Raw genomic sequence first — 24,243 nt, forward strand, 5'->3', positions numbered from 1 at the left:
GTACTTTCTTACCTGTCAACACATAAGCCGAAGCAATCGTCTCCTTGACCCAACGCGCAATGGACGCTTTAGATGCCGCCATCCCCTTGTTCTTACCCGCGAACAATACAAAGAGATGGTCCGACCTACGAAAATCATTCGTCACTCCCAAATAATGGAGAAGCATACGCCGCACATCCAGTCGACACAAAGACAAAAATCGTTTACCCCAATCCTCCTTCCGGAAGGACGGGAGGAATACACTCTGGTTCACATGAAATGAAGAAATCACCTTAGGCAGGAAGGACGGCACCGGCCGCACTGACACCCCCGTCTCAGAAAAACGTAAGAAGGGTTCTCTGCAAGAAAGCGCCTGAAGCTCCGATACTCGCCTCGCCGAAGCCATTGCCACCAAGAACACTGTTTTCAGCGTGACATCCTTCAAAGTGGCCGCTGACAGGGGTTCAAAAGGTGCCCCCTGCAACCTCCCCAGGACGAGTTTAAGATTCCAGGAAGGACAAATTCGCCTCACCGGCGGGCGGATATGGTGAACCCCTTTGAGGAAACGGACCACGTCCGGCTGCGACGCCAGCGACGCGCCAGCCACCCGGCCCCTGTAACAGGCAAGGGCCGCCACCTGAACCCTTAAAGAGTTATAGGCTAATCCTTTCTCTACGCCTTCCTGCAGAAAGGCAAGAATAGCCGCCAGAGATGCATGGAAGGGCGCGATTCCCTGTCGACCGCACCAAGCATCAAAAATCTTCCAGACTCTCGCATAGGAGGTCGAAGTCGAAATCTTCTTAGCTTTAAGAAGCGTGGCAATCACCTGCTCCGAATAGCCCTTCTTCTTTAGCCTTGACCGCTCAAGAGCCAGGCCGTAAGACCAAAGCGGGCCGGATCTTCCATCCAGATTGGGCCCTGAGTTAGTAAGTCCGGAGTTACCTGGAACGTCACCCGATCGCCTACTGAAAGCTGAACGAGATCTGCGTACCACGGTCGACGCGGCCAATCCGGAGCCACCAGGATCACTCTGCCGTGAAAGAGAGCGATGCGTTGTAACACCCGCCCTATCATGGGCCAAGGCGGGAACACATACAGAAGGGAATTTGGAGGCCATGGGAGGGCCAACGCGTCCACCCCCTCCGAGCCCGTCTCCGTGCGCCTGCTGAAGAAGCGAGGCAACTTCGCATTGCGGGACGAAGCCATGAGATCCAACTCTGGCAACCCCCACCGACGGACTAGCAGGTCGAACGCTCGAGCCGACAACTCCCACTCGCCCGGATCTAGAAGATTTCTGCTGAGGAAGTCCGCTTGCACGTTTTCGTGACCTGCAATGTATGCCGCCGACAGAAGCGGAACATGCCCTTCTGCCCACTGAAACAATATCCTTGCCTCTTCGGCCAACTGCGGACTCCGAGTGCCCCCCTGACGATTGACATATGCTACCGCCGTGACACTGTCCGAAAAGATTCTGGTCGGTCTGTCCTGAATCAGGGACTGAAAAGCCCTCAGCGCCAATCTGATCGCTTTTAACTCCAACAAATTGATGGGCCACTGTGCTTCCTCTAAGGACCACACTCCCTGCACCGATGCTTGCAGGCACTGGGCCCCCCAGCCCCTCAGACTGGCATCCGTCGTCACCACCACCCACTCCGGTGTGGCTAACGGCATGCCCCGCCACAGGTGCAACTCGTGTAGCCACCATTGCATGCTGCGAGCCGCCCGAGGACTCCATCGGAGACGCACATTGTAGTCCAGAGAAGCTGGGGACCAGCGAGAGAGAAGCGACTGTTGTAAGGGTCTCATGTGGCCCCGAGCCCAGGGGACCACCTCCAGAGTCGCTACCATGGAGCCCAAAACCTGCACATAATCCCAAACCCGAGGTCTGGGCGACCCGAGAAGTAGGCGAATCTGAGCCTGCAATTTCTCTCCCCGGTCTCGGGGTAGAAATACTCTCCCCAGAGCAGTGTCGAATCTGACCCCCAGATGTACCAAAGACTGCGACGGGGACAGAAAACTCTTGGGAAAATTGACAATCCACCCTAACGACTGAAGGAGAGATATTACCCTCTGAGTAACCGACAAACTCTCCTGTCTGGACGAGGCGCGGATCAGCCAGTCGTCTAAGTAAGGGTGTACCCGAATCCCTTCCTTGCGAAGAGAGGCTGCTACCACGACCATGACTTTGGAAAAGGTGCGGGGAGCCGTCGCCAGGCCAAAGGGCATTGCCCGAAACTGATAGTGCTGGCCAAGAATCGCAAACCTTAGATACCGCTGATGCGGAGGCCAGATCGGGATATGTAGGTACGCCTCCTTGAGATCCAGGGACGTGAGGAACTCTCCCGGTCGCACTGCCGCAATGACCGAGCGTACCGTCTCCATCCGGAAATGGCGAACATTGAGAAATCTGTTGACCACTTTGAGGTCCAGCACCGGTCTGAACGACCCCCCCTTCTTTGGAACAATGAAGTACAGGGAATATATCCCGCGGCCTACCTCTTCCGGGGGTACCGGTACCACCGCCCCCAGATCGAGCAGCCCCTGAAGAGTCATGCGGACCGCCTCTCCCTTGGCCGCCCCATGGCACGGGGACACCAAGAAAGAATCTTCGACGGGAGAGGCGAACTCCAACTTGTACCCTTCCCGAACAATGTCCAACACCCACTGATCTGACGTGATTGTGGCCCACTCCGCCCGGAACGCCGAAAGCCGGCCCCCTAAGGGAAGGGCGGAGGGAGCCAAGCCACCGTCATTGCGGAGTGCGACTTGGTGGGGTACGTGTTGGCTGACCTGAAGAGGGTTTCGTCGTCCGAAAGGAACTCCTCTGCTGAAACCTAGGCCTCGCCGCAGAGAAAGAACCATATGCTGAGCTGAAGAATGGTTTACCAGGCCTGGACCGCCTCACATCTCTGAAGCGCGGTCTAGACGAGGAGGACCTCACCGGGGGCCTAGCCCTATCCTCCGGTAGACGCTGTGTTTTGGTATCCCCAAAATCTTTCACCAGTCTCTCTAAGTCCTCTCCAAATAATAAACCTCCCTTAAAAGGGAGCCTCACCAGCCTAAGTTTGGATGCAGCATCTGCTGCCCAATGTCGGAGCCATAAGGATCTGCGCGATACCACTGACAGAGCCATCTGTTTCGCAGATGCTCGAACAATGTCATATAAGGAGTCTGCCAAATAGGCCAAGCCTGACTCCAAATCAGCCAGTTCCGAAGGGACAGAACCCCCGGCCTCCATTAAATTATCGGTCATCCCTTGTGACCACTGCAAACATGCCCTCGCCGCATACGAGCTGCAAATAGCGGCCTGTAAGGTAACCGCAGCTACTTCAAAGGACATTTTTAGGGAAGATTCAATCTTCCTATCCTGCGCATCCTTTAGTGTCACCCCCCCTTCCACCGGCAAGGTAGTCTTTTTCGTTACCGCTGCCACCAAAGCGTCCACCCTAGGTAACCGAAACTTTTCAAGTTCGGTCGGGTCAACCGGATACAGGAGCCGCATGGCCTTTGCCACTCGTAAACTGGCCTCCGGCGTATCCCATTGCGCCGAGATCAGCTCCTGCATGGCTTCATGCACCGGAAAGGACCTAGGTGGCTTACGCGTACCTGCCATCAGGGGGTTACTCGACACCTTAGCATCCTCCTGAGAGATATTTAAACCCTGCAAAGCCTTGGAAATCAAGGACGCCAGCTCCTCTCTATGAAACAGCCGGAGCGCGGAAGGATCATCAACTTCCCTGCCCGGGGGATCCTCTGCCTCCCAATCTAAGACCTCCCCTTCCTCTAATGATTCAGGAAGGGAGAAAGGTGATAAGGGAAGATTACCCTCCGCGTCCACGGTCGCGAGTCTGCGTTTCTTCGCCCCCTGCGACCGCCCAGGCGACAGCACAGGCCCCGTAGTCGGGCCGGCATTCGCACCGGATAAGCCCGTGGAGGTAGAAGGCCCAGGGAGGGACGGCCAGGTCGCCGGTACCGACTGGGCCGGCTGCGAGCCCTGTAGCAGAAAAGCTCGGTGCAATAGCATAATAAACTCCGGGGAGAAGGAACTCACCCCCATTAAAGAAGAACCGGCCTGATCAATGCTAGGGCGCGCAGCCGCGCCGTCCCCTAGCGACCCTGGCTCCCCGACCGCTGCTGACCTCCACTCAGCCGCGGCAGAGCCTTGCAGTCCCCCCGAGTCGCCCTCGAGGCCCGGGGAAGTCGACCGTGCCCCGCTGATACGGGAGATGTCTAACTCACCCGCTTGCAGGAAGGCATCTTCTGCCGGTGTATCCCCACACCCTGCAGAGCAGAAGCCCGACAGTGCTCGGCGCTTCCCACAGTGCGAGCACCGCTGAGTAGCCTCTGCTGCCATCGCTAAAAACGGCGATACAAAAAACTTTTTTCTTTTTTTTTTTTTCACAAACGCGGTAACACGCCGCCGCGCCGACTCCGCCCACCCCCCGCTACCGCCGGAACGACCCGAACGACCAACGAACGCAAGAGGAGGCAGACAGCAAACCAAGTTACTCACCAACCGGTCCCCCGCTCTAACTGCAGTCGGGTAACAGCTGGTAATCGCACTGAAAGCCACCCGAACACAGCACGGCTCAGCACAAGCAGGAAGTCGTTGGTTTTTTTTTTTTTTTTACTGGAATGAAGAAACCTAAGCACAAACCTCCTGCAGTGGCCCAAGAACCCGCTCAAACCAACGGAGGGGAGGGTGGAGAAGGGACCTGGGAGGGCCCAGGTGTAGCTCCCAAAGCCGGCACCGATCAGCCAGGCACCCCTGTCCTACTGAAGAGACAGAGTCTCAACAGAGGAAGCCACAGGAACACCACCTAAACCGGCCCCAGCCAGAATCCAGGAGCTAGTAGAGTAAGCTCCATTCCTGCTGGGAGATAGAGCAAAACTGAAGTAACAAGAGGAACACCAGGCTTTAAGGCCAACTGTTAATCAGTTCTCTATCTCCACCTGCTGGTCGATGTGAGCTATACCCACTAGTCTGGATTCATCCCACTAGTCTGGATTCATCTGCTGCTTTGCTATGGAACAGGCTTTCTCTGAAGAAGGTATGCAGAAGCAATAGTCTCCTTAATCCATCACGCAATTGTAGTTTTGGAAGCGCCATCCCCCTTAAGAGGACCCGCTAAGAGGACAAAGAGATGACCCGATTTCCTGAACTCCTGGGTCCGCTGAACATAAGAGCGAAGGACGCGGCAGACATCCAATTTGCGCAACTGTTCCTGCTCCGAAGAGCCCTCAAGACTACCCAACACCGGGAGGACTACAGACTGATTGACATGAAAAGACAATATCACTTTTGGCAGAAAGAAAGGAACAGACTGCAACACAACCCGCTCCCTACAGAATTACAGGAAGGGAGACCTACAAGAGAATGCCTGCAGCTCTGAAACGCGTCTCGCAGAAGTAATGGCCACCAGAAAGACCACTTTAAGAGTAAGGTCCTTCAATGAATAGGCATCCAAAGGTTCAAAAGGTGGGCGCACCAGCACGGACAAGACAAGATTAAGATCCCAAGATGGAACAGACGGCCAAACGGGGAGGCTTTAGCAATTTGGCCGCCCTCAAGAATCAAACCACGAAAGGCAGACAACTCGGAGAGAAGACCAAGCCAGACCCCTGTCCAAGCCATCCTGCAAGAACTCCAAGATGTTAGGCAAAGAAGTGCGAAAAGAGACCACTCAATACGCAGCACACCACTCCTCAAATAGACGCCAAACACACACATAAGCCCAAGAAGTGGAAAGTCTCTGGGACCCCAAGACAGTGGAGATCACCTTATCTGAATAACCTTTCTTACCTGGGTGAGCCCTTTCAAGAGCCAAGTCGTAAGACAAAAGGGACCGGATCGAACATCGGAATGGGGCCCTGAGTCAGAAGGTCGGTCGAGAGAGGCAGTAGCAGAGGAGCTGCCACAAGATGACGAACCAGATCCGCATACCATGGATGCCTGAGCCAGTCCGGGGCCATCAGGATCACAAGGTCGGGATGCCGAACAAAGCGAAGAAGAACTCTACTCACTAATGGCCACGTAGGGAACATGTACAGAAGACCCTCCGTCAGCCATGGCTGAACCAGAGCATCCAGCCCCTCGGCTGAAGCGGGGCATTTTGGCGTTGACACTCGTGGCCATCAGGTCCATGAGGGGCTGACCCCAAGTCTGCACTATTAGCTGGAAGGCTTCAGAACTCAAGACACCATCCTCCGGGATCCAGCATCTGTATGGCAGCATAGGAATGTCCATGCTATAAAAATGATGACAGAGATATACATGCAGAGCACAGGAGTAGCCTAACGATTAAAGCAGTGGATTAAAAACCTGGAGACCCAGGTTTAAATCCCCTTTTGGCTGTCTGTGATGTTTTTTGTTCTCAAATTGTGAGTCCTTCAGGAACAGAAAAATATCTACTGTAATCTCCCTTAAATTAAGATTTGGGAATAATAATTAAATTCAAAATAGTTGAAAGTGGACCTCAATATTACAGGCCTCACATCCCTTCTTCACCTTGTCACAATTTAAAATAAGACCCCTGGATATTTTCATACTCCTGCAATTTAAAATAAACCAGCTAAACCTCATAATCCCCCCCTTTTACTAAGCCATGGTAGAAGTTTCCACGGCCCGAAGTGCTACATGCTCCAATGCTCACAAAATTCCTATTAGCGTTGGAGCAGTGTCGGAGCATTTAGCGCTCTGTGGTAGAAACCTCTACTGTGGCTTAGTAAAAGACGGCCTGTATTATTTGAGCAGCTAACTGCTGTTCATTTTGATTTGAAATCCACTTCCTCTATCCCAAGCCATCTTCTGCCACCTAAAATTCCACCCAAAAAGGTGAGGGTTGTCTTTGTACTATTCCATTAAATGCAGTTTAACCTAGAAAAAAGGCATGCCTAAACTGAGATTAAAACAAATTTACACTCATTATTAAATTTACTCACATCTGATGGCCAAACAGGTGGCTGTGAATCATCAAGTTTGATAGATTTTTCAACTTTAGCATATTTTTCCACCTAAAGAAAAAAAATAACCCAACATTGGAATTAAATGTACAGATGAGGAGCCCTATCAATTTTACACTTGCTTTGTCTGAAATAATTCTGATGAATTCTTCCACATACATTCAGCAAAGCTGACCATGAAAACAAGAAAAGAAAATGCAGCTTTAGACATAAGGGTTTTAATTTTTTTTACAAAATGGTACCCAGTAAAATGTATCTTTATCTTAAACTAGTCATAAAAGTCATGCAAGAATTAGATTTTTTTTTATCATGGAAATCAAAATGAAATTTACACTTACATGTTAAATTTCCTTTCCTAAAGACCGGCTAGACCAATCCAGACAATTTGGTTATGTAACCCTGCCAGCAAACGTTGCTACCTTCCGCAATTCAGTATATACATACTAAAGCTAAAAACCCAGGTTGAAAATCCCATTGAAGATGACAACAAAAATTGTTCTGCTTGAGCTTTGAAAATATCACTTAACTTGATATAACCACAAACCTTTCTCCTTGGTTAGTAACCTACAGATAACCTAGACAAGATAAGAAGGAAGTCAGGACAGCTCTTAGGACTCATGTGTTCAAGGTTAAGACTCTCTTGGTTTGAAGTCCAAGAATAAGTGATTACAATAGGAATGCAATGGAGGCATGGCCTCTACACTGATATTGTCTCCTTAAAATGAGATTTGGACTCTGCCTATGAGGACTCCTGCATCCTCATCAATGAGCTCATCTGCTCCCAAGTTTATTAGGTATTTGATATACCATCTAGCATAAAGTATCTGAGTGGTGTACAATATGAATATTATAATGAGAGGGGAGTGCTTAATAAGAGAGAATGGTGAGGGCAAAAGATGAAGAAAGGAAAGGGAGGAAGAACTACAATCCGTATAGGAAAGAAAGGCGGGAAGCCGGGAGACCTGCATACTATTGCTGCATCAGATTCCTCCTTTATGCCTCTGTAAATTGATGCTTTAGAGACCACTGCATTATTTTCAAAACACATTCATAATCAACATGGCCTATCCAAATTCAGAAGCCTATGACCATCCTGAGACTGGTGGTTCCTGTTCTGAAGGGATGAGCCTTAATTCAGGCAACAGAGGGATACTATTAAGGCAAATATGGAAATGGCTCCTATGACTTCTATGACAAAGGGAAGTCAGAGCCCTTGGGACTAAGTTCAGGTTCCAAGACGAAAAGGGCATCCAAAGCGGGATCTTACAAACTTTCCTCTCCTGAGAAAAATACCCCTTCAGAGATATCAATGGAGTTCCTCTGTCCAACCCACTTGAAAAAAGCCAGAATCAGATTTGGTCTCTTCATCCAATCACTGCTGAAGGAAGAATTAAAAGAATGGAACCCATAAGAACAAATATTGTATCCTCTGTAACGATAAACCACAGGGGCTCCAAACTCATAAGATATTATAGAGGGGTATTCCAAGTTAAATGTCTCTGACTAAAAGGTACACGAAGGCATCCTCCTCCTTGACTAAAAAACCTGTTCCTCTCCAAGGTTTCACCAGGTTAACTTTAAGATTCAATCAAGGAGATACCCATTCTAACCCTAGCAGAGCAAAAGGATGCCTCTGCCAGTTCTTATATTTTGGAATGTCAAGGCAGTGCTTGCTATTTGAGCTACAGATAGATTCTACAGGGTAAATATCCCATCCGAGCCAAGGATGGTTTATCTTTCCCTGTATCTCAAGGGTTAAAAGGGCTCCTTAGCATGGTGCCATCAGCTAGTATAGTTTTATATACTTCTCCCTCCGCATTCGCTGTGATAGGGGATTAACAGAACTGCAAATACAGAAAAACCGCAAATAACTTTTTCATATGCTATTCGCTGTTTTCTATTAAAAACCATCGTGAATATGGTGAAACCACAAAATAACATGGTGGGAGACCTGGCCTGTTCCTGAAGGAGAGGCATAACACGGTGAAAAAAGTGCTGGGAATCAGCGATTTTCTCTGTAAACAACTGGAATCAGCGATTTCTCTATGCAAACTGATGTAATTTGGGGGGAGGAGTCAGCAAGCTAAAAACTGTGAATAATCGAAACCACAATGGCTGAAACTGCTAATACGGAGGGAGAAGTGTAGTTTTTTGTCTCATGGGCAGATTTACTAGAATGGTATGCAAAACTGTTAGAGAATTATAGGACTGACTTTATCCCTAGCCTAATTAAGGAACCACTGACTGCCCACCCTCCACTGGGAACACTGTTCCTTCTTCTGCTGTCCCAGATGATGGCTCCCCCTCAAGCTATAATGCTCACAACACAGAATTAGGACATCTCCTGCTCCTAAACGTCATATCCCTAGTGTGCGCGAGTGACCTCAGTTAAACAAACAGCAACATCGAAAGCTTCAGCCTCCTAAAAAGGCTACTAAAAGCGCCCCTCCAGTCTCCACTTGTTCAGTGATCACTGAACACCCAGTGGGAAGATGGACCAAACACAAACTCACTTTGTTTAATCAAGTAACACCTCTCATATTGGGAATGGCAGAAATCAGAACATCTCAATTAGAAGTTACTCAAGGTTAGTAACATACACTATACATAAAAAGAAGCAATTAAACTTACATCCACTTCTGATGGTGCAGTTAAGTAACAAGGGTTCTGTTTCCACATTGTGACACACTGTAAAATATAAATTTTTGTGGGAAAAAATTTTATTAAAAAAAAAGACGACGACAGTCAAACCAACTCAAGTTGACAAGCTTTGATCATCAAGAGTACTTACATTTCCTGCCTTGGAGATTTTGAGGTCAAACTGTGGTTGGGTGGGTTTCCTCTCTTTCCTCTTCTGAATGTAGTCAAGCAGTCTAAACTGTGGTGGTGTTGGAAAATGAGCCACTTCCTGATGCCTGTTCAGAGAGGACCTGGAATATCTCTTCAGACATCTACAATATGCAATGGAGATATGCTCAATAAGGAGAAACAAAAAAAAAACCTGCAGACTGTGTACAAGATGCAGGCAAAAATTTATTGTACCAAAATTAAAATGCAAATAAGTAAAATAAAACCCTTTTACCAATCAAGAGACCCTTGATTGGTAAAAAGGTTTTATTTTACTGATTTGCATTTTAATTTTGGTACAATAAATTTTTGCCTGCATCTTGTACATAGTCTGCAGTTTTGTTTGTTTCTCCTGCTTGGTTTTTTCTGCAGACAAAGTTGGACTTTCTCCTTTGTTTTGTTGCGATATGCTCAATAAGAACATACGCAAAGAACCCAAAATTGAACACTAGCTGCTGGATTCTCTAAATGGTGCCATTGTCGGCGGCTGTTTAGAGAATTGCACCGCCATCAAAGATAGACACTTCCTGAGGTGCAATTCCATCGCTGTTTATAGAATGTCCCCCCCTATACTTTCAGCACGAATTCCAAATTCAAGGCTTTCCATCCTTTTTGCATAATTAACTATGCAAAAGCACACAAGAGAAAAGCAAGAGGATATTTATATCAATTCAGGCGCAGGGTCTTTGCTTCGTGCAGTATGTGTCTGCTACATTTTTGCTCTTGCTTCTGACATGTATCAGTGAGGAAACAACTGTCTTCTGATACAACCCCTCAAAAACATTTCTCAGGAAATTGAATGTGTCACAGGACATCAGTCTATATTAATACGTCAGCTCTGCCAGCTCAATCAGTGAAGATGAAATGCTCCCTTGAGCGAGTACTCGAGTACAACATGTGCTAACCCAGCCAGAATTTCAACACTCTTTCCAGGTGCTGTTAGGCCAGCTCAGAAATCTCTCAGGAAATATATGGTTTCCAGAAATTTTAAAATACATTTTTGTTATTCTTAACTTTCTGGTGTGGATATCTGTATGAAAATAATGCATAGGCTTTTCACAAATTAATATTTTGGGGTTTTTTTTTTTCTCTTTAATTTCAATTCACTTGCAGGTGTGTCTGCACACCCACATCCTTTAGCTCTCAAATCCACCTACTATTTCTATTTCTTTTTCCTGTGCAAGATGACAAGAACAGATGGAATTGAAATTTCAACTCCATTTTTCTCTGTAGAAACAGAAAGCCATCTTCCTCAAAATACATGTAGATTTAGTAGAAATGCCTAACAAAGAATAGGGGAGGAAAGTTTATTGTATCATATCTTTTCCAGTGGTAGCTCAAGGCCAATTACATCCCAGAAGTGTATATATTTTGCTGTCCCCAGACAGCTTAAAGGCATTGGAGAGTTAAGTGACTTGCCCAAGATCACAAGGGATTTAATCTGGGCTGCTCTAACCATTAGGCTACTCTTTACCTTTTCATTGGGCGAGTGTTCATCTTCTGTTTGTTATAGAGAAGTCGGTTAGCGGTGCAGGTTACAGATATAGATGGATCAAGACACAAGGGCTCTGCTGTGGCCAGGATTAACTGGCTCTCAAGTAGAAGCTTGTCTTCCTATTAAACAAAAAGCAATCATAATTAACAAAAAAGTTTCCAACACACTGAACACAGATAGCACTTTACTGAATGGATGGGAGGTCTAAGCACTGTGATAAACAATTCTGTATCATGAAAATAAAAAAGGTGTACCATGTTATCCTGATAAAAACTCAGCTTATTCACAAAGCAACAACATAGTCAATGGGAAAAGATGATACCTTGGCTAGAAAATATTAGCTACACTCTAGAGAATTATGTGATTCTGCATGTGCAAAATTTCCATAGAGTTTATACCACCACATAATTTGTTCTTCCCTATCTCCTCTGGGCAGCAGTTAGTGTGTCTAAAGGAGGTTTGGGGTGGTTGGTATGAGGACTTGAACATCTGCATATACTCAAGGCCTGCTGTATTCCCATCCCTTAAGAAACATTACATTTGGAGGGGGTGGAACCCTGCAGGCCTTGACATGCACAGATGCTTAAGGCCAAGCCCTGGTCATGCAAAGTCTCCTTTAGATGTGATGACTGCTGCTCCAGAGGAAGCAGGGAAGGGAAATGCTGGCCACTGGAGGGGGAAGGGGGGGGGGTGGAAGGAGAGATGCTAGGCCGCAGGGGGGAAGACACAAACCTGAAGATTTGACTAATGAGTCAAATACTCTTGGGCCAGTCCGGAGACTAAATAGTACAAAATGTCAAGCACCACACTGATCACACTCTGTTATGGCTGCGCACTGCTTAAGGTTGGGACAGCAACTTGCATCTGAATCACGGTCAGAGGGCTGCATTGTATAATGGCTGCAGTGTTGGGAACTGGGAGATAGCGGAACAGATGAAGTTCGAAGAGAGAAACTGAAGAAAGGCGTTATCATGAGAGACAAGGAGTTCCTTTTATCAAGGTGCGCTATGGGGGTTAGCGCGTAGGACATTTCATCACGTGCTAACCCCCGCGGCAGCCTAAAATCCTAACGCCTCATCAAAGAAGGCGTTAGGTACTAGGGCGGCAGGCGGTTTAACGCGCGGTATTCTGCACATTAAACCACTACCGCGCCTTTGTAAAAAGGACCCCAAAGAGAAAGTAAGGAGAGCCTGCAGTGGATAAGATGTAGGAGGGAAATAAGCTAGAAGAGATGGGGTAATGATGTACATTATGTGTGAGGGGAGGGGGAGATGAGCTGTAATGTGCACGGGGGAGAGTTGGGGTCATGAGCTGGAAGAGGAAAGAGGTAGAGGCACGTGAGTGGGTAGAGAAGCTAGGGACAACAGAGAGTAAGAGGATGTGTGGAAGGGGAGGTGAGTTGGGGGAAACGGGATAAGACAATGCATAGGTGGAGGGGGGACTCGCAACCACATGCATGCAGACACGTCAAATACACTGTGTCATAAGAGTGCACCCACCCACTTTTCTCATTTACAAACTTTCCAGGGGCAGTGGAACATTTCTTTGATTGGATTGGCTGAATAAACCAATCTCCAGCACCACCCCAAAGCTTTCTATTTGTTAGGCAAATATTGGTGGGACCAGGCTGTGTCCCATTCCATTCAGCTGTCTTGTTTCCAACTGTGCACACACAGACCCAAAGTGCACACTTGTAGACACTACCCTATGGAAAGCTCCCATCTGCAACATACCCATCACCCAAGCATTTCATCCACTCCTACCCAGCCATGGCATGGACATAGTCCCCTATGGTAGCCCCAACATACTGAAATATACCAAATTCAGTTGCTTACCCTCACACACTCCAACCCCTTAATTCCCATGCATACAAAATCATCAAACTGCAGTCATTATTTGTGTGGAAAATAAAAAGCATTTACTTTTCCATAATTCTGATTTTTTTTCTCAGAACATATTTTTTTTTAATTTTTGATACACGATTCCATGGGGTGTAGTAAGTGAAAAGTATTCACAACAAAGATTCCAGATGCTGTTGGATCAAGACACCTTGGCAGCTTCAACAATATGTTCTAGCTTAACTGAGATAGCTCCTTAACCTATTTTCTGAAGCTTTATTTAATATATAGTATTAGAATAGCAAGCTACAGGTATTAAGTTAAGCCCTCCTATATCAACAAGTGATCAATCTTTTATTAATTTGTCAAAAGAAGCCAACCGATTTATTCACAAAGACACCACTTCTGTACAGAATTCAAATAAGACAAATATCTGGAAATAAACTGATATACTGTATTTATCAAAAGACATTTGAATTTTCCAAAATTGAAGTGTTATGTTTCCCACACTTTCTTCTGTTACTGCTTCTACGTTAACTGCCGCAATTGCAATAGCAATAGCATCAGGCAAGAGGAGCGGCGGTGCAATAGCATCAGGCAAGAGGAGCAGCAGAAGCAAAGAGGAAAGCAAGAGAGTCAGCAGGAGAAAGGGAGAAAAGCTGTTTTAAAGCAGAGGAGGGAGACAGAGAAGAGCAGGAGGCTAAGGGCAGGGCGAGAGTTAGCTCCGCCCACCCCCACCGCGTCAGAGAGTCAGCAACCGAACTCCCTCATAAAAGGGAGTGGAGCCAACGGCGCGCAGCCATTAGGCGCGCGGCGAAGGCGAGCAGCAAAGGCACTCGCCTTAGCGAGAGCGCCTTTGCGAAGGGCCAAGTCACTACACCCAAGAGCACAGGGAAGGACTGAAAGGTAAAGAAGCGGCAAGCACAGAAGGTAAGAATAAGCAGGAGCAGAAGGGACAAACACATTCAAGCAGCAGTAAGGTAAGGAAGAGAAAAGACAGCACACACAAGAAGGCATCAAGGCAAGAAGCAGATATAGAAGGAACAACCACACACAAGCAAAAGTTAGGCAAGGTTGTGCAAAGGCAGCAGGCACAGAAGGAACACGTAAACTTAACTGTTTTCTTAAAGTAGTAACCCCGATGGAAGCAGAAGGTAACCAGAAGATGAGCTTTCCAGTGTTCTGCACGGACTGTCATATGTATGACTACCTCCCCTCGGGGAGACAGTCACACGTATGCAGTCGGTGTCAGGAGCTGAAAAGCTTGAGGAAAGAAGTCAAGCGACTTGAGGACAAGATACAGGAGCTAGAAGGAATGTACACCATAGAGGACCCTACCAGGGCATTTGAAGACTTCAAGAGTGAGAGACACATCGAGAAGGAAGTCAGGGAACTCGAGGAATTCATTGAGGAAGCATATAGGAGGAGGGTGGAAGAGAACGAACTCCAGAGGAGAGATGAAGTTACACCAACACCAACTTGGAAGGGGGAGCAAGAAGCAGGTGACCTCATAGAAGACACCCACAGAAGAATACCGCACGAGGGGGAAGAATTGGCTAGTCGATGCCCAGAAGAAGAGAGAGTGAAGCACGCTGAGGACATTGACCTGAGACCGAAACGAAAATTGAAGAAGGGAAAGTCAACGATCCTGGTGGGAGACTCGATACTGAGGCATGTGGACAGCCACATAGCAGGAGGGAGAGAGGATCGACTGGTGACCTGCCTCCCAGGAGCGAGAACCAAGGACATCGTGGACAAAATTGGGATGATCCTGGATGGAGCGGAGACGGAAGAGACTGCAGTAATGATCCACATCGGGACGAATGATGTCAGCAGGAGAGACTACAGAAGAGGCACGCTGATAGAACAGTTCAAGATTCTGGGAAGGAAGCTGAAGATGAGGGCCCAGAAGATAGCATTCTCAGAGATCCTATCGGTACCGAGGGCAGATGTGAAAAGGCAGGAAGAACTACAATCAATAAATGTGTGGATGAGGAGATGGTGTGAGGAAGAAGGATTCCTCTTCGTGAGAAACTGGACAACGTTCTGGGGCAAGAGCAAGCTCTACAGGAGAGATGGACTGCACCTGAGCACGGCGGGAACAAGACTTCTAGCAAACAACTTCAAGAGAGGAATAGAACAGGCTTTAAACTAAGAGAAAGGGGAAAGCCGACAGTCGACCTAGCGTCGATGATTCGGAAGAAGGTATCCCGTGAAGATACTGAGGGGAAAAAAGGCAGGGAAGAAACAAGAGACAAATTACAGGAGTCAACTAACCCAGAAGAGGAGGTTAGAAAGATTGTAGCAAAAGAGAAGACACCAAAGACCGAAGCACAGGGAAAAGAAATGAAGACGACAAAATGCCAGGATCTAAACTGCATATATACTAATGCAAGGAGTTTAAGAAACAAAATGGGGGAACTAGAAGCCATGGCCAATGCAGAGGACATAGACATCATTGGAATCTCTGAAACGTGGTGGAATGAGGAAAACAAATGGGATACAGCACTGCCGGGGTACAAGCTCTATCGCCGGGACAGGTCAGGTCAGAAAGGAGGAGGAATAGCCCTATACGTAAAAGAAAGCATACAATCGACAAGAATGGACATAGCGGAGATGATCAACAAACTGGAATCGCTATGGGTTAAAATACCGGGTAGGAAAGGGCATGAAATAAAGATGGGCCTATACTATCGTCCACCCGGGCAAACCGGAGATAGCGATAAAGAAATGGATGCCGAGATGAAGCGAGAATGCAAAAGCGGTTACACAGTTGTTATGGGAGACTTCAACTATCCTGGGATAGACTGGAGTCTTGGAAGCTCAAGATGCGCTATGGAGACAGAATTCCTGGAGGCTATACAAGATTGCTTCATGGAGCAGCTTGTTAGAGAACCGACGAGAGGAAATGCCACTCTGGATTTAATCCTAAATGGACTAAGGGGACCTGCAAAGGAAGTGGAAGTAGTGGGACCGTTGGGAAACAGCGATCATAATATGATCAAGTTCAAGGTTGAAGTAGGCATACCGAACAGAAAGAGAACCATAGCGACATCTTTCAACTTCAGGAAAGGAAACTATGAAGCAATGAGGGAAATGGTAAGGAAGAAACTTAGGAACACTTCCAAAAAATGGCAAACAGTAGAACATGCCTGGTCTTTTTTCAAAGACACGGTGAGCGAGGCACAAAATCTGCACATCCCCAGATTCAGAAAGGGGTGCAAAAAGGGTCGAACAAAAGACCCAGTATGGATGACTAAAATAGTGAAGGAAGCGATAGGCAATAAGAAAAATTCATTCAGGAAATGGAAAAAGGACAAAACTGAAGGGAACCAGAAGGAGCACAGGAAGTATCAAAAAGAATGTCACCGTGTGGTTCGAAAAGCCAAAAGAGAGTATGAAGAGAGGCTAGCCAGGGAGGCACGAAATTTCAAACCGTTCTTCAGATATGTTAAAGGGAAACAACCAGCTAGGGAGGAGGTGGGACCGCTGGACGAAGGAGACAGGAAGGGAGCGGTGAAGGAGGAGAAAGAAGTCGCAGAAAGACTCAACATGTTCTTCTCGTCTGTATTTACAAATGAAGACACAACCAACATACCGGAACCTGAACAAATCTTCAATGGAAATCAAGCAGAAAAATTAACATCCATGGAAGTGAGCCTTGATGATGTACACAGGCAGATAGAAAAACTTAAAACTGACAAATCCCCGGGTCCGGACGGAATCCATCCCAGGGTTTTGATGGAATTAAAGGAGGAGATAGCGGAACTACTGCAGCAAATTTGCAACCTATCCTTGAAAACAGGCATGATCCCGGAGGATTGGAAGATAGCCAATGTCACGCCCATCTTTAAAAAGGGATCAAGAGGTGACCCGGGAAACTACAGACCAGTGAGTTTGACCTCGGTTCCGGGGAAACTGGCGGAAGCACTGATTAAAGAACACATCGATGAACATTTGGAAAGAAACGAACTTTTGATAACAACCCAACATGGTTTCTGCAGGGGGAGATCATGCCTAACGAACTTATTGCACTTCTTCGAAGGAATTAACAAACGGATGGACAGAGGAGACCCCATAGACATCATATACCTTGATTTCCAAAAAGCCTTTGACAAGGTGCCTCACGAACGTCTACTCCGGAAACTGAAGAACCATGGAGTGGACTGGTTGGCGGGTAGGAAACAGAGGGTAGGGGTGAAGGGCCACTACTCGGACTGGATGAGGTTCACGAGTGGTGTTCCGCAGGGCTCAGTGCTCGGGCCGCTGCTATTTAATATATTCATAAATGATCTAGAAACAGGCACGAAGTGTGAGATAATAAAATTTGCGGATGATACAAAACTATTTAGTGGAGCTGGGACTAAAGAGGAATGTGAAGAATTGCAAAGGGACTTGAACAAATTGGGGGAATGGGCGGTGAGATGGCAGATGAAGTTCAACGTTGAGAAATGTAAAGTATTGCATGTTGGAAACAGAAACCCGAGGTACAACTATACGATGGGAGGGATATTATTGAATGAGAGTAAGCAAAAAAGGGACTTGGGGGTAATGGTGGACATGACAATGAAGCCGACGGCACAGTGCGCAACAGCCGCTAAGAAAGCAAATAGAATGCTAGGCATAATCAAGAAGGGTATTACAACAAGGACAAAAGAAGTTATCCTGCCATTGTTTCGGGCGATGGTGCGCCCGCATCTGGAATACTGCGTCCAATATTGGTCTCCGTACCTTAGGAAGGATATGGCGTTACTCGAGAAGGTTCAGAGGAGAGCGACACGCTTGATAAAAGGGATGGAAAACCTCTCATATTCTGAGAGATTGGAGAAACTGGGTCTCTTTTCCCTGGAGAAGATGAGACTTAGAGGGGATATGATAGAGACTTATAAGATCATGAAGGGCATAGAGAGAGTAGAGAAGGACAGATTCTTCAAACTTTCGAAAAATAAAAGAACAAGAGGACACTTGGAAAAGTTGAAAGGGGACAGATTTAAAACGAATGCTAGGAACGAGTGGTGGACACCTGGAATGCGCTTCCAGAGGGCGTAATAGGGCAGAGTACAGTACAGGGGTTTAAGAAAGGATTGGACAATTTCCTGCTGGAAAAGGGGATAGAGGGGTATAAATAGAGGATTACTGCACAGGTCCTGGACCTGTTGGGCCACCGCGTGAGCGGACTGCTGGGCATGATGGACCTCAGGTCTGACCCAGCAGAGGCATTGCTTCTGTTCTTAATTTCAAAAATCACAGTAGCAGTCCCCCCACCAAAAAATCTAAAAAAGTCACTGTGATGAAAGGCAAGGCTACAGATGATTCTAGAAGTGGATATCAGCAGAAACTCCTGAATGAGATTATCTCCTGAAAGAATCGAAAGTGATTGTAAATAAAATCCAGAGTAGATCTCTCTTGGGGATGAGGAACTCTTACACACACAGTGTGAAGGGCTCACGGTTTTCAACCAATACAATATTATTTATTTAAGCAGATGTCCCTGCCTCAACCTTTATTCAAAAAAGCTGGCCTCCTTGCAGATCTCCACTACTAGTTTCTTCTTCTTCTACCCAGTCCATGCTGTCAGACACAAATACTTCTTCTTCTCCGTCTTCTGGAATTTATTTATTTATTTACTAGTGTTTAAGCCCATTACATTAATGGGTGCTAGAGTAGATGTCTGTCTGTCTTTCTTTTTTTCTGTCTCTCTCCCTGAACCGTCTATGATTTTTTCTTTCTTTTTCTCACTCTCCCTGCCCCATCTATCTTTGTTTCTTTCTGTCTCTCTCCCTGCCCAGACCCTCACTGAAGCCGCTTTCCAGCTGTGCCAGCTAAGGGATCCCTTGCCCTTTCCTCAATCCAGCTGTGGCAAGCTTCCCACACACACTTGCCCAGCTACACAATGGGCAAATGCGTCCCATCTCTCCTCCAAACCCCGTTCGCTCACCCTTGGTGCTGGATCGCCGCCTGATGTTTAAACACATTACATTAACGGGTGCTAGAATAGATGTCTGTCTGTCTTTCTTTCTTTTTCTCTCTCTCCCTGACCCATTTATCTTTTTTTCTCTCTCTCTTTGTCTTTTTCTCTCTCTCCCGCTATCTTTCTTTCTCCCTGCCCAGACCCTCACTGAAGCCGCCTTCCAGCTGTTCCAGCTAAGGGATCCCTTGCCCTTAACTCAGTCCAGCTATGGCTTCCACTTTCCAGTGGCTATCCCATGTCTCTCTCCTCATCAACCCAGGCCCCAACTCCCAATCAGGCATCTTTTTCCTTCCCCACCCAAATATCAGTAGCAGCGGCAGCAATCCTGACTCGCCAACCCCCCATTCCTTACCCAAAGCAGCAGTGGCAGTACTGTAAACAGGCTGCTCACGGCCAGCCCCGACAGGGCCTTTCTTCTACCGCATCCGAAGAGATGCGACAGAGGAAAGGCCCTGAAGGGTTGGCAGATCAGGACTGCTGCCACTGCGCTGACGCTTCCCTAGTCGGCGGTTCCTCCCTACTCGGCGGCTTCCTCTACGGAGTCGGCACCGTGGTGTTTGCCACTTCAAACTCCGTGCCTCTGCATGCAGTAGAAGGAGCCAGAAAACTGCCGCACACAAAATGCCACAGGCTCCTTCTACTGCGCATGCGGGGCATGGAGCTACGGATCACGCAGGTAGGAGTGCGCATGCATGCTTAGGGTTTTATTATTAGCGATTCAATTTTCTATACCATTCTCCCAGGTGAGCTCAGAACGATTTACATGAATTTATTCAGGTACACAAGCATTTTTCACTGTCTATCCCGGCGGGCTCCATCTATTGTACCTGGGGCAATGGGGGAATTAAGTGACTTGCCCAGAGTCACAAGGGTTGGAACCCACAACCTCAGGGTGCTGAGGCTGTAGCTTTTAACCACTGTCCCCTACCAGGCTCCCTAGCACCACCCTACATCCAGATTCACTGGCTATTACTACAAATGCCTCTGCTTATGCCCTTTAGCAAGCAACACACTTGTGCTCTTCTAACTCTTTCAATAATGATCTCCCTGAACACACTTTACTGGCACCGACTGATTTCAATCAACTTATTCTTAATTCCGGCAGGGAAATCCTTCAGTCTGGTTTGACCTCTACTTCAGTGGTAGATTCCATCCTAAGAACATAAGAAGTTGCCTCCGCTGGGTCAGACCAGGGGTCCATCGCGCCCAGCAGACCGCTCTCGCGGCGGCCCATCAGGTCCATGACCTGTAAGTGATCCTTTGACTAAAACCTTTCAATCCCCATTATTCTTCTATCTATACCCTTTTATGATCCTATCTCTACCTTTATCTATATCCCTCAATCCCCTATCCTTCAGGAACTTGTCCAATCCCTCTTTGAATCCCCTTAATGTACTCTGTCCTATCACAGCCTCCGGAAGCGCATTCCAGGTGTCCACCACCCTCTGAGTGAAGAAAGATTTCCTAGCATTGGTTCTAAACCTGTCCCCTTTCAATTTCTCTAAGTGCCCCCTTGTTCTTGTAGTTCCCAATAGGCTGAAGAATCTGTCCCTTTCCACTTTCTCTATGCCCTTCATGATCTTGTAAGTCTCTATCATGTCACCTCCGAGTCTCTGCTTTTCCAGGGTGAAGAGCCCCAGCCTTTCAGTGTGTGAAAGGTTTTCCATACCTTTTTTCATTCTTCTCTGAACCCTCTCAAGTATCTCCATGTCCTTCTATAGGTAAGGCGACCAATATTGGACACAGTACTCCAGACGCGGTCGCACCATCGCGCGATACAGCGACATGATGACTTCCTTCGTTCTGGTTGTAATACCCTTCTTAATAATATCCAACATTGTTTGCCTTCTTTGAGGCTGCTGCGCATTGTGCCGTTGACTTCATTGTTCTGTCCACCAGCACACCCAAGTCTTTTTCAAGGTTACTTCCCTCTAGTACTAATCCCCCTATTTGGTAGCTGAAAATCAGGTTCTTTTTCCCTATATGCATGACCTTGCATTTCCCTACATTGAAGCTCATCTGCCATTTATTCACCCACTCTTCCAGTTTGTTCAGGTCCCTTTGTAGGTCCTCACATTCTTCCACAGTTCTAACCCTGCTAGAGTTTAGTGTCATCCGCAAATTTTATAACTTCACATTTCAGCCCTGTTTCTAAGTCATTAATAAAAACATTGAACAGCAGCAGTCCGAGTACCGACCCCTGCGGAACTCCGCTTGTGACCCTCCTCCAGTCCGAGTAGTGGCCCTTCACTCCAACCCTTTGCTTTCTGCCTGCCAACCAGTATTTAACCCATCTTTGTACGTCCCCTTCCACCCTGTGGTTCCACAGCTTCCTAAGTAGCCGCTCATGGGGTACTTTGTCAAAGGTCTTTTGGAAGTCGAGATAAATGATGTCTATGGGTTCCCCTTTGTCCATCTGGCTGTTTACCCCTCAAAGAAGTGCAGTAAGTTTGTTAGGCATGATCTTCCTTTGCAGAAGCCATGTTGGCTCTCTTTCATTAGTCCATTTCTTTCAATGTGCTCACAGATGCTGTCCTTTATCAGTGCTTCTACCATCTTGCCCGGAACCGATGTCAAACTTACCAGCCTGTAGTTTCCCGGGTCACCTCTCGATCCCTTTTTAAAGATAGGTGTAACATTTGCTATCTTCCAGTCCTCTGGGACCTCGCCAGTTTTCAAGGATAGGTTGCAAATTCGTTGGAGTATTTCCGCTATTTCATTTCTTAGTTCTTTTAGTACCCTTGGGTGGATTCTGTCCGGGCCTGGCGATTTGTCGCTTTTCAATCTATTTATCTGTTGGAGGACATCCTCATAGCTCACCTCTATTGTCGACAGTTTTTCATCCTGGTCTCCATTGAAGATCTCTTCAGGTTCTGGTACACTGGATGTGTCCTCGCTTGTGAAGACTGATGAGAAGAACTTGTACCTCTTTTTCCTCCTTTATCGCTCCCTTTCTGTCTCCATCATCCAACGGTCCTACTTCCTCCCTCGCCGGTTGCTTCCGTTTAACATATTTGAAGAACGATTTGAAATTTTTTGCCTCCCCGGCTAGTCTTTCTTCGTATTCCCTTTTCGCTCTCCTAACCACTCTTTCCATTTTAATAATTTACCTTGCACCACTTGTAGTGCTTAAACAATCCCTAAATGAAGAAATTTAAGTCTACATCAATGATATCCAGATGCTCTCTATTATTGACCCTCTTTCTCTCACTTAAATATCTGATTTCTCTGATAAACTTGATGCCATTGCAAACTGGCCTACTAATAACAGTCTCAAGACTAACCCATCTAAAACTACTGCTGTGCTTTTTTGTACCAATGGCTCCCCTATTTTCCCTAGTCTGTCTGTCTACCATCTGTGGCACTCCCATTTCTCTCAACAATTCTGTTAAACTTCTAGATGTCACTATTAATAGTACCCTTAGTTTGATACTCATGCTTCCATGTTTGTCAGAAATAGTCCTTCACCTTACAATGGCATCATTCTCACACTTTTTCTTCTCCCTCTCATACATTTATATTTTTACTTGTAAACCGCTTAGATATGTTTTTTGATGGATGGTATGATGAAATAAAAGGGTGATCACATATGATCATTTTAACATGGTCATAACAGGTAAAAAACTAAACAGCAAAACCCAGAAGAATATAAGAAAGAGCAGAAAACAAAAGGAAGTGATAATGCCTATGTACATGTCTCTAATGAGACCTCATTTAAAGTACTGTATACAGTTCTGGAGTCCACACCTTCAAGGGATCCAGAAGGCTAACATCATGGACATGAATTTGTCATAAAGCATATGGGGTAGATCTCTCTCTTTCACACAAATGTACAGGAAATAGACATAAGAACATAAGAAGTTGCCTCCACTAGGTCAGACCAGAGGTCCATCCTGCCCAGCGGTCCGCTCCCGCGGCGGCCCATCAGGTCCGCGACCTGTGAAGTGGTTACTGACCATTTCTATAACCTACCTCAAGTTCTATCTGTACCCCTCTATCCCCTTATCCTCCAGGAACCTATCCAAACCTTTCTTGAACCCCTATACAGAGTTCTGGCTTATCACCTCCTCTGGAAGCTTGTTCCATGTGTCCACCACCCTCTGGGTAAAAAAGAACTTCCTAGCATTTGTTCTAAACCTGTCCCCTTTCAATTTCTCCGAGTGACCCCTAGTGCTTGTGGCTCCCCACAGTTTGAAGAATCTGTTCTTATTCACTTTCTCTATGCCCTTTAGGATTTTGAAGGTTTCTATCATGTCCCCTCTAAGTCTCCTCTTCTCCAGGGAGAACAGCCCCAGCTTTTTTAACCTGTCAGCGTATGAGAAATTTTCCATACCTTTTATCAGTTTAGTCGCCCTCCTCTGCACTCCCTCGAGTACCGCCATATCCTTCTTGAGGTACGGCGACCAGTATTGAACACAGTACTCCAGGTGCGGGCGCACCATTGCGCGATACAGCGGCATGATGACTTCCTTTGTCCTGGTTGTGATACCTTTTTTGATGATGCCCAGCATTCTGTTTGCTTTCTTTGAGGCTGTCGCACACTGCGCCGATGGTTTCAGTGATGTGTCAACCATCACCCCCAGATCCCTTTCAAGGTTACTCACCCCTAGCCGTGTTCCCCCCATTTTGTAGCTGAACATCGGGTTCTTTTTCCCTACATGCATGACTTTGCATTTCTCTATGTTAAAACTCATTTGCCACTTATTTGCCCAGTCTACCAGTCTCGTTAGGTCCCTTTGCAGGTTTTCACAGTCTTCCGTGTTCCTAACCCTGCTGCAGAGTTTGGTGTCATCAGCAAATTTGATAACCTCACATTTTGTCCCGGTCTCCAGATCGTCAATAAATATATTAAACAATAGAAGTCCCAGCACCGACCCCTGTGGAACTCCGCTCGTAACCCATTGCCAGTCTGAATATTGGCCCTTTACTCCAACCCTCTGTTTCCTGCCTGCCAACCAGTGTTTGATCCATCGGTAGATATCCCCTTGCACACCGTGGTTCCATAGCTTTTTTAATAGCCGTTCGTGAGGTACCTTGTCGAAGGCTTTTTGGAAGTCAAGGTAAATGATGTCTATGGATTCCCCCTTATCTATCTGGTTGTTTATTCCCTCGAAGAAGTAAAGCAAGTTTGTGAGGCACGACCTTCCCTT

At 46.9% G+C, this 24,243-nt stretch overlaps 1 protein-coding gene across 4 annotated transcripts in view; it reads right to left on the minus strand.

Annotated features, from left to right (window-relative positions):
• Positions 1-24,243, minus strand: part of SUPT20H (SPT20 homolog, SAGA complex component) — a 121,304-nt gene that overhangs the window by 66,783 nt on the left and 30,278 nt on the right. For all 4 annotated transcript variants that reach the window (XM_033947989.1, XM_033947990.1, XM_033947988.1 and 1 more), the window contains 4 exons: positions 11,264-11,403; positions 9,734-9,893; positions 9,574-9,630; positions 6,922-6,993 (listed from right to left, as the gene is read on the minus strand). In XM_033947989.1, the coding sequence (XP_033803880.1) occupies positions 6,922-6,993; positions 9,574-9,630; positions 9,734-9,893; positions 11,264-11,403 (429 nt within the window). The remainder of the gene's footprint in view (positions 1-6,921; positions 6,994-9,573; positions 9,631-9,733; positions 9,894-11,263; positions 11,404-24,243) is intronic.

This window comes from Geotrypetes seraphini, chromosome 6, assembly GCF_902459505.1.
Source record: "Geotrypetes seraphini chromosome 6, aGeoSer1.1, whole genome shotgun sequence".
Lineage (NCBI taxonomy): Eukaryota > Metazoa > Chordata > Amphibia > Gymnophiona > Dermophiidae > Geotrypetes > Geotrypetes seraphini.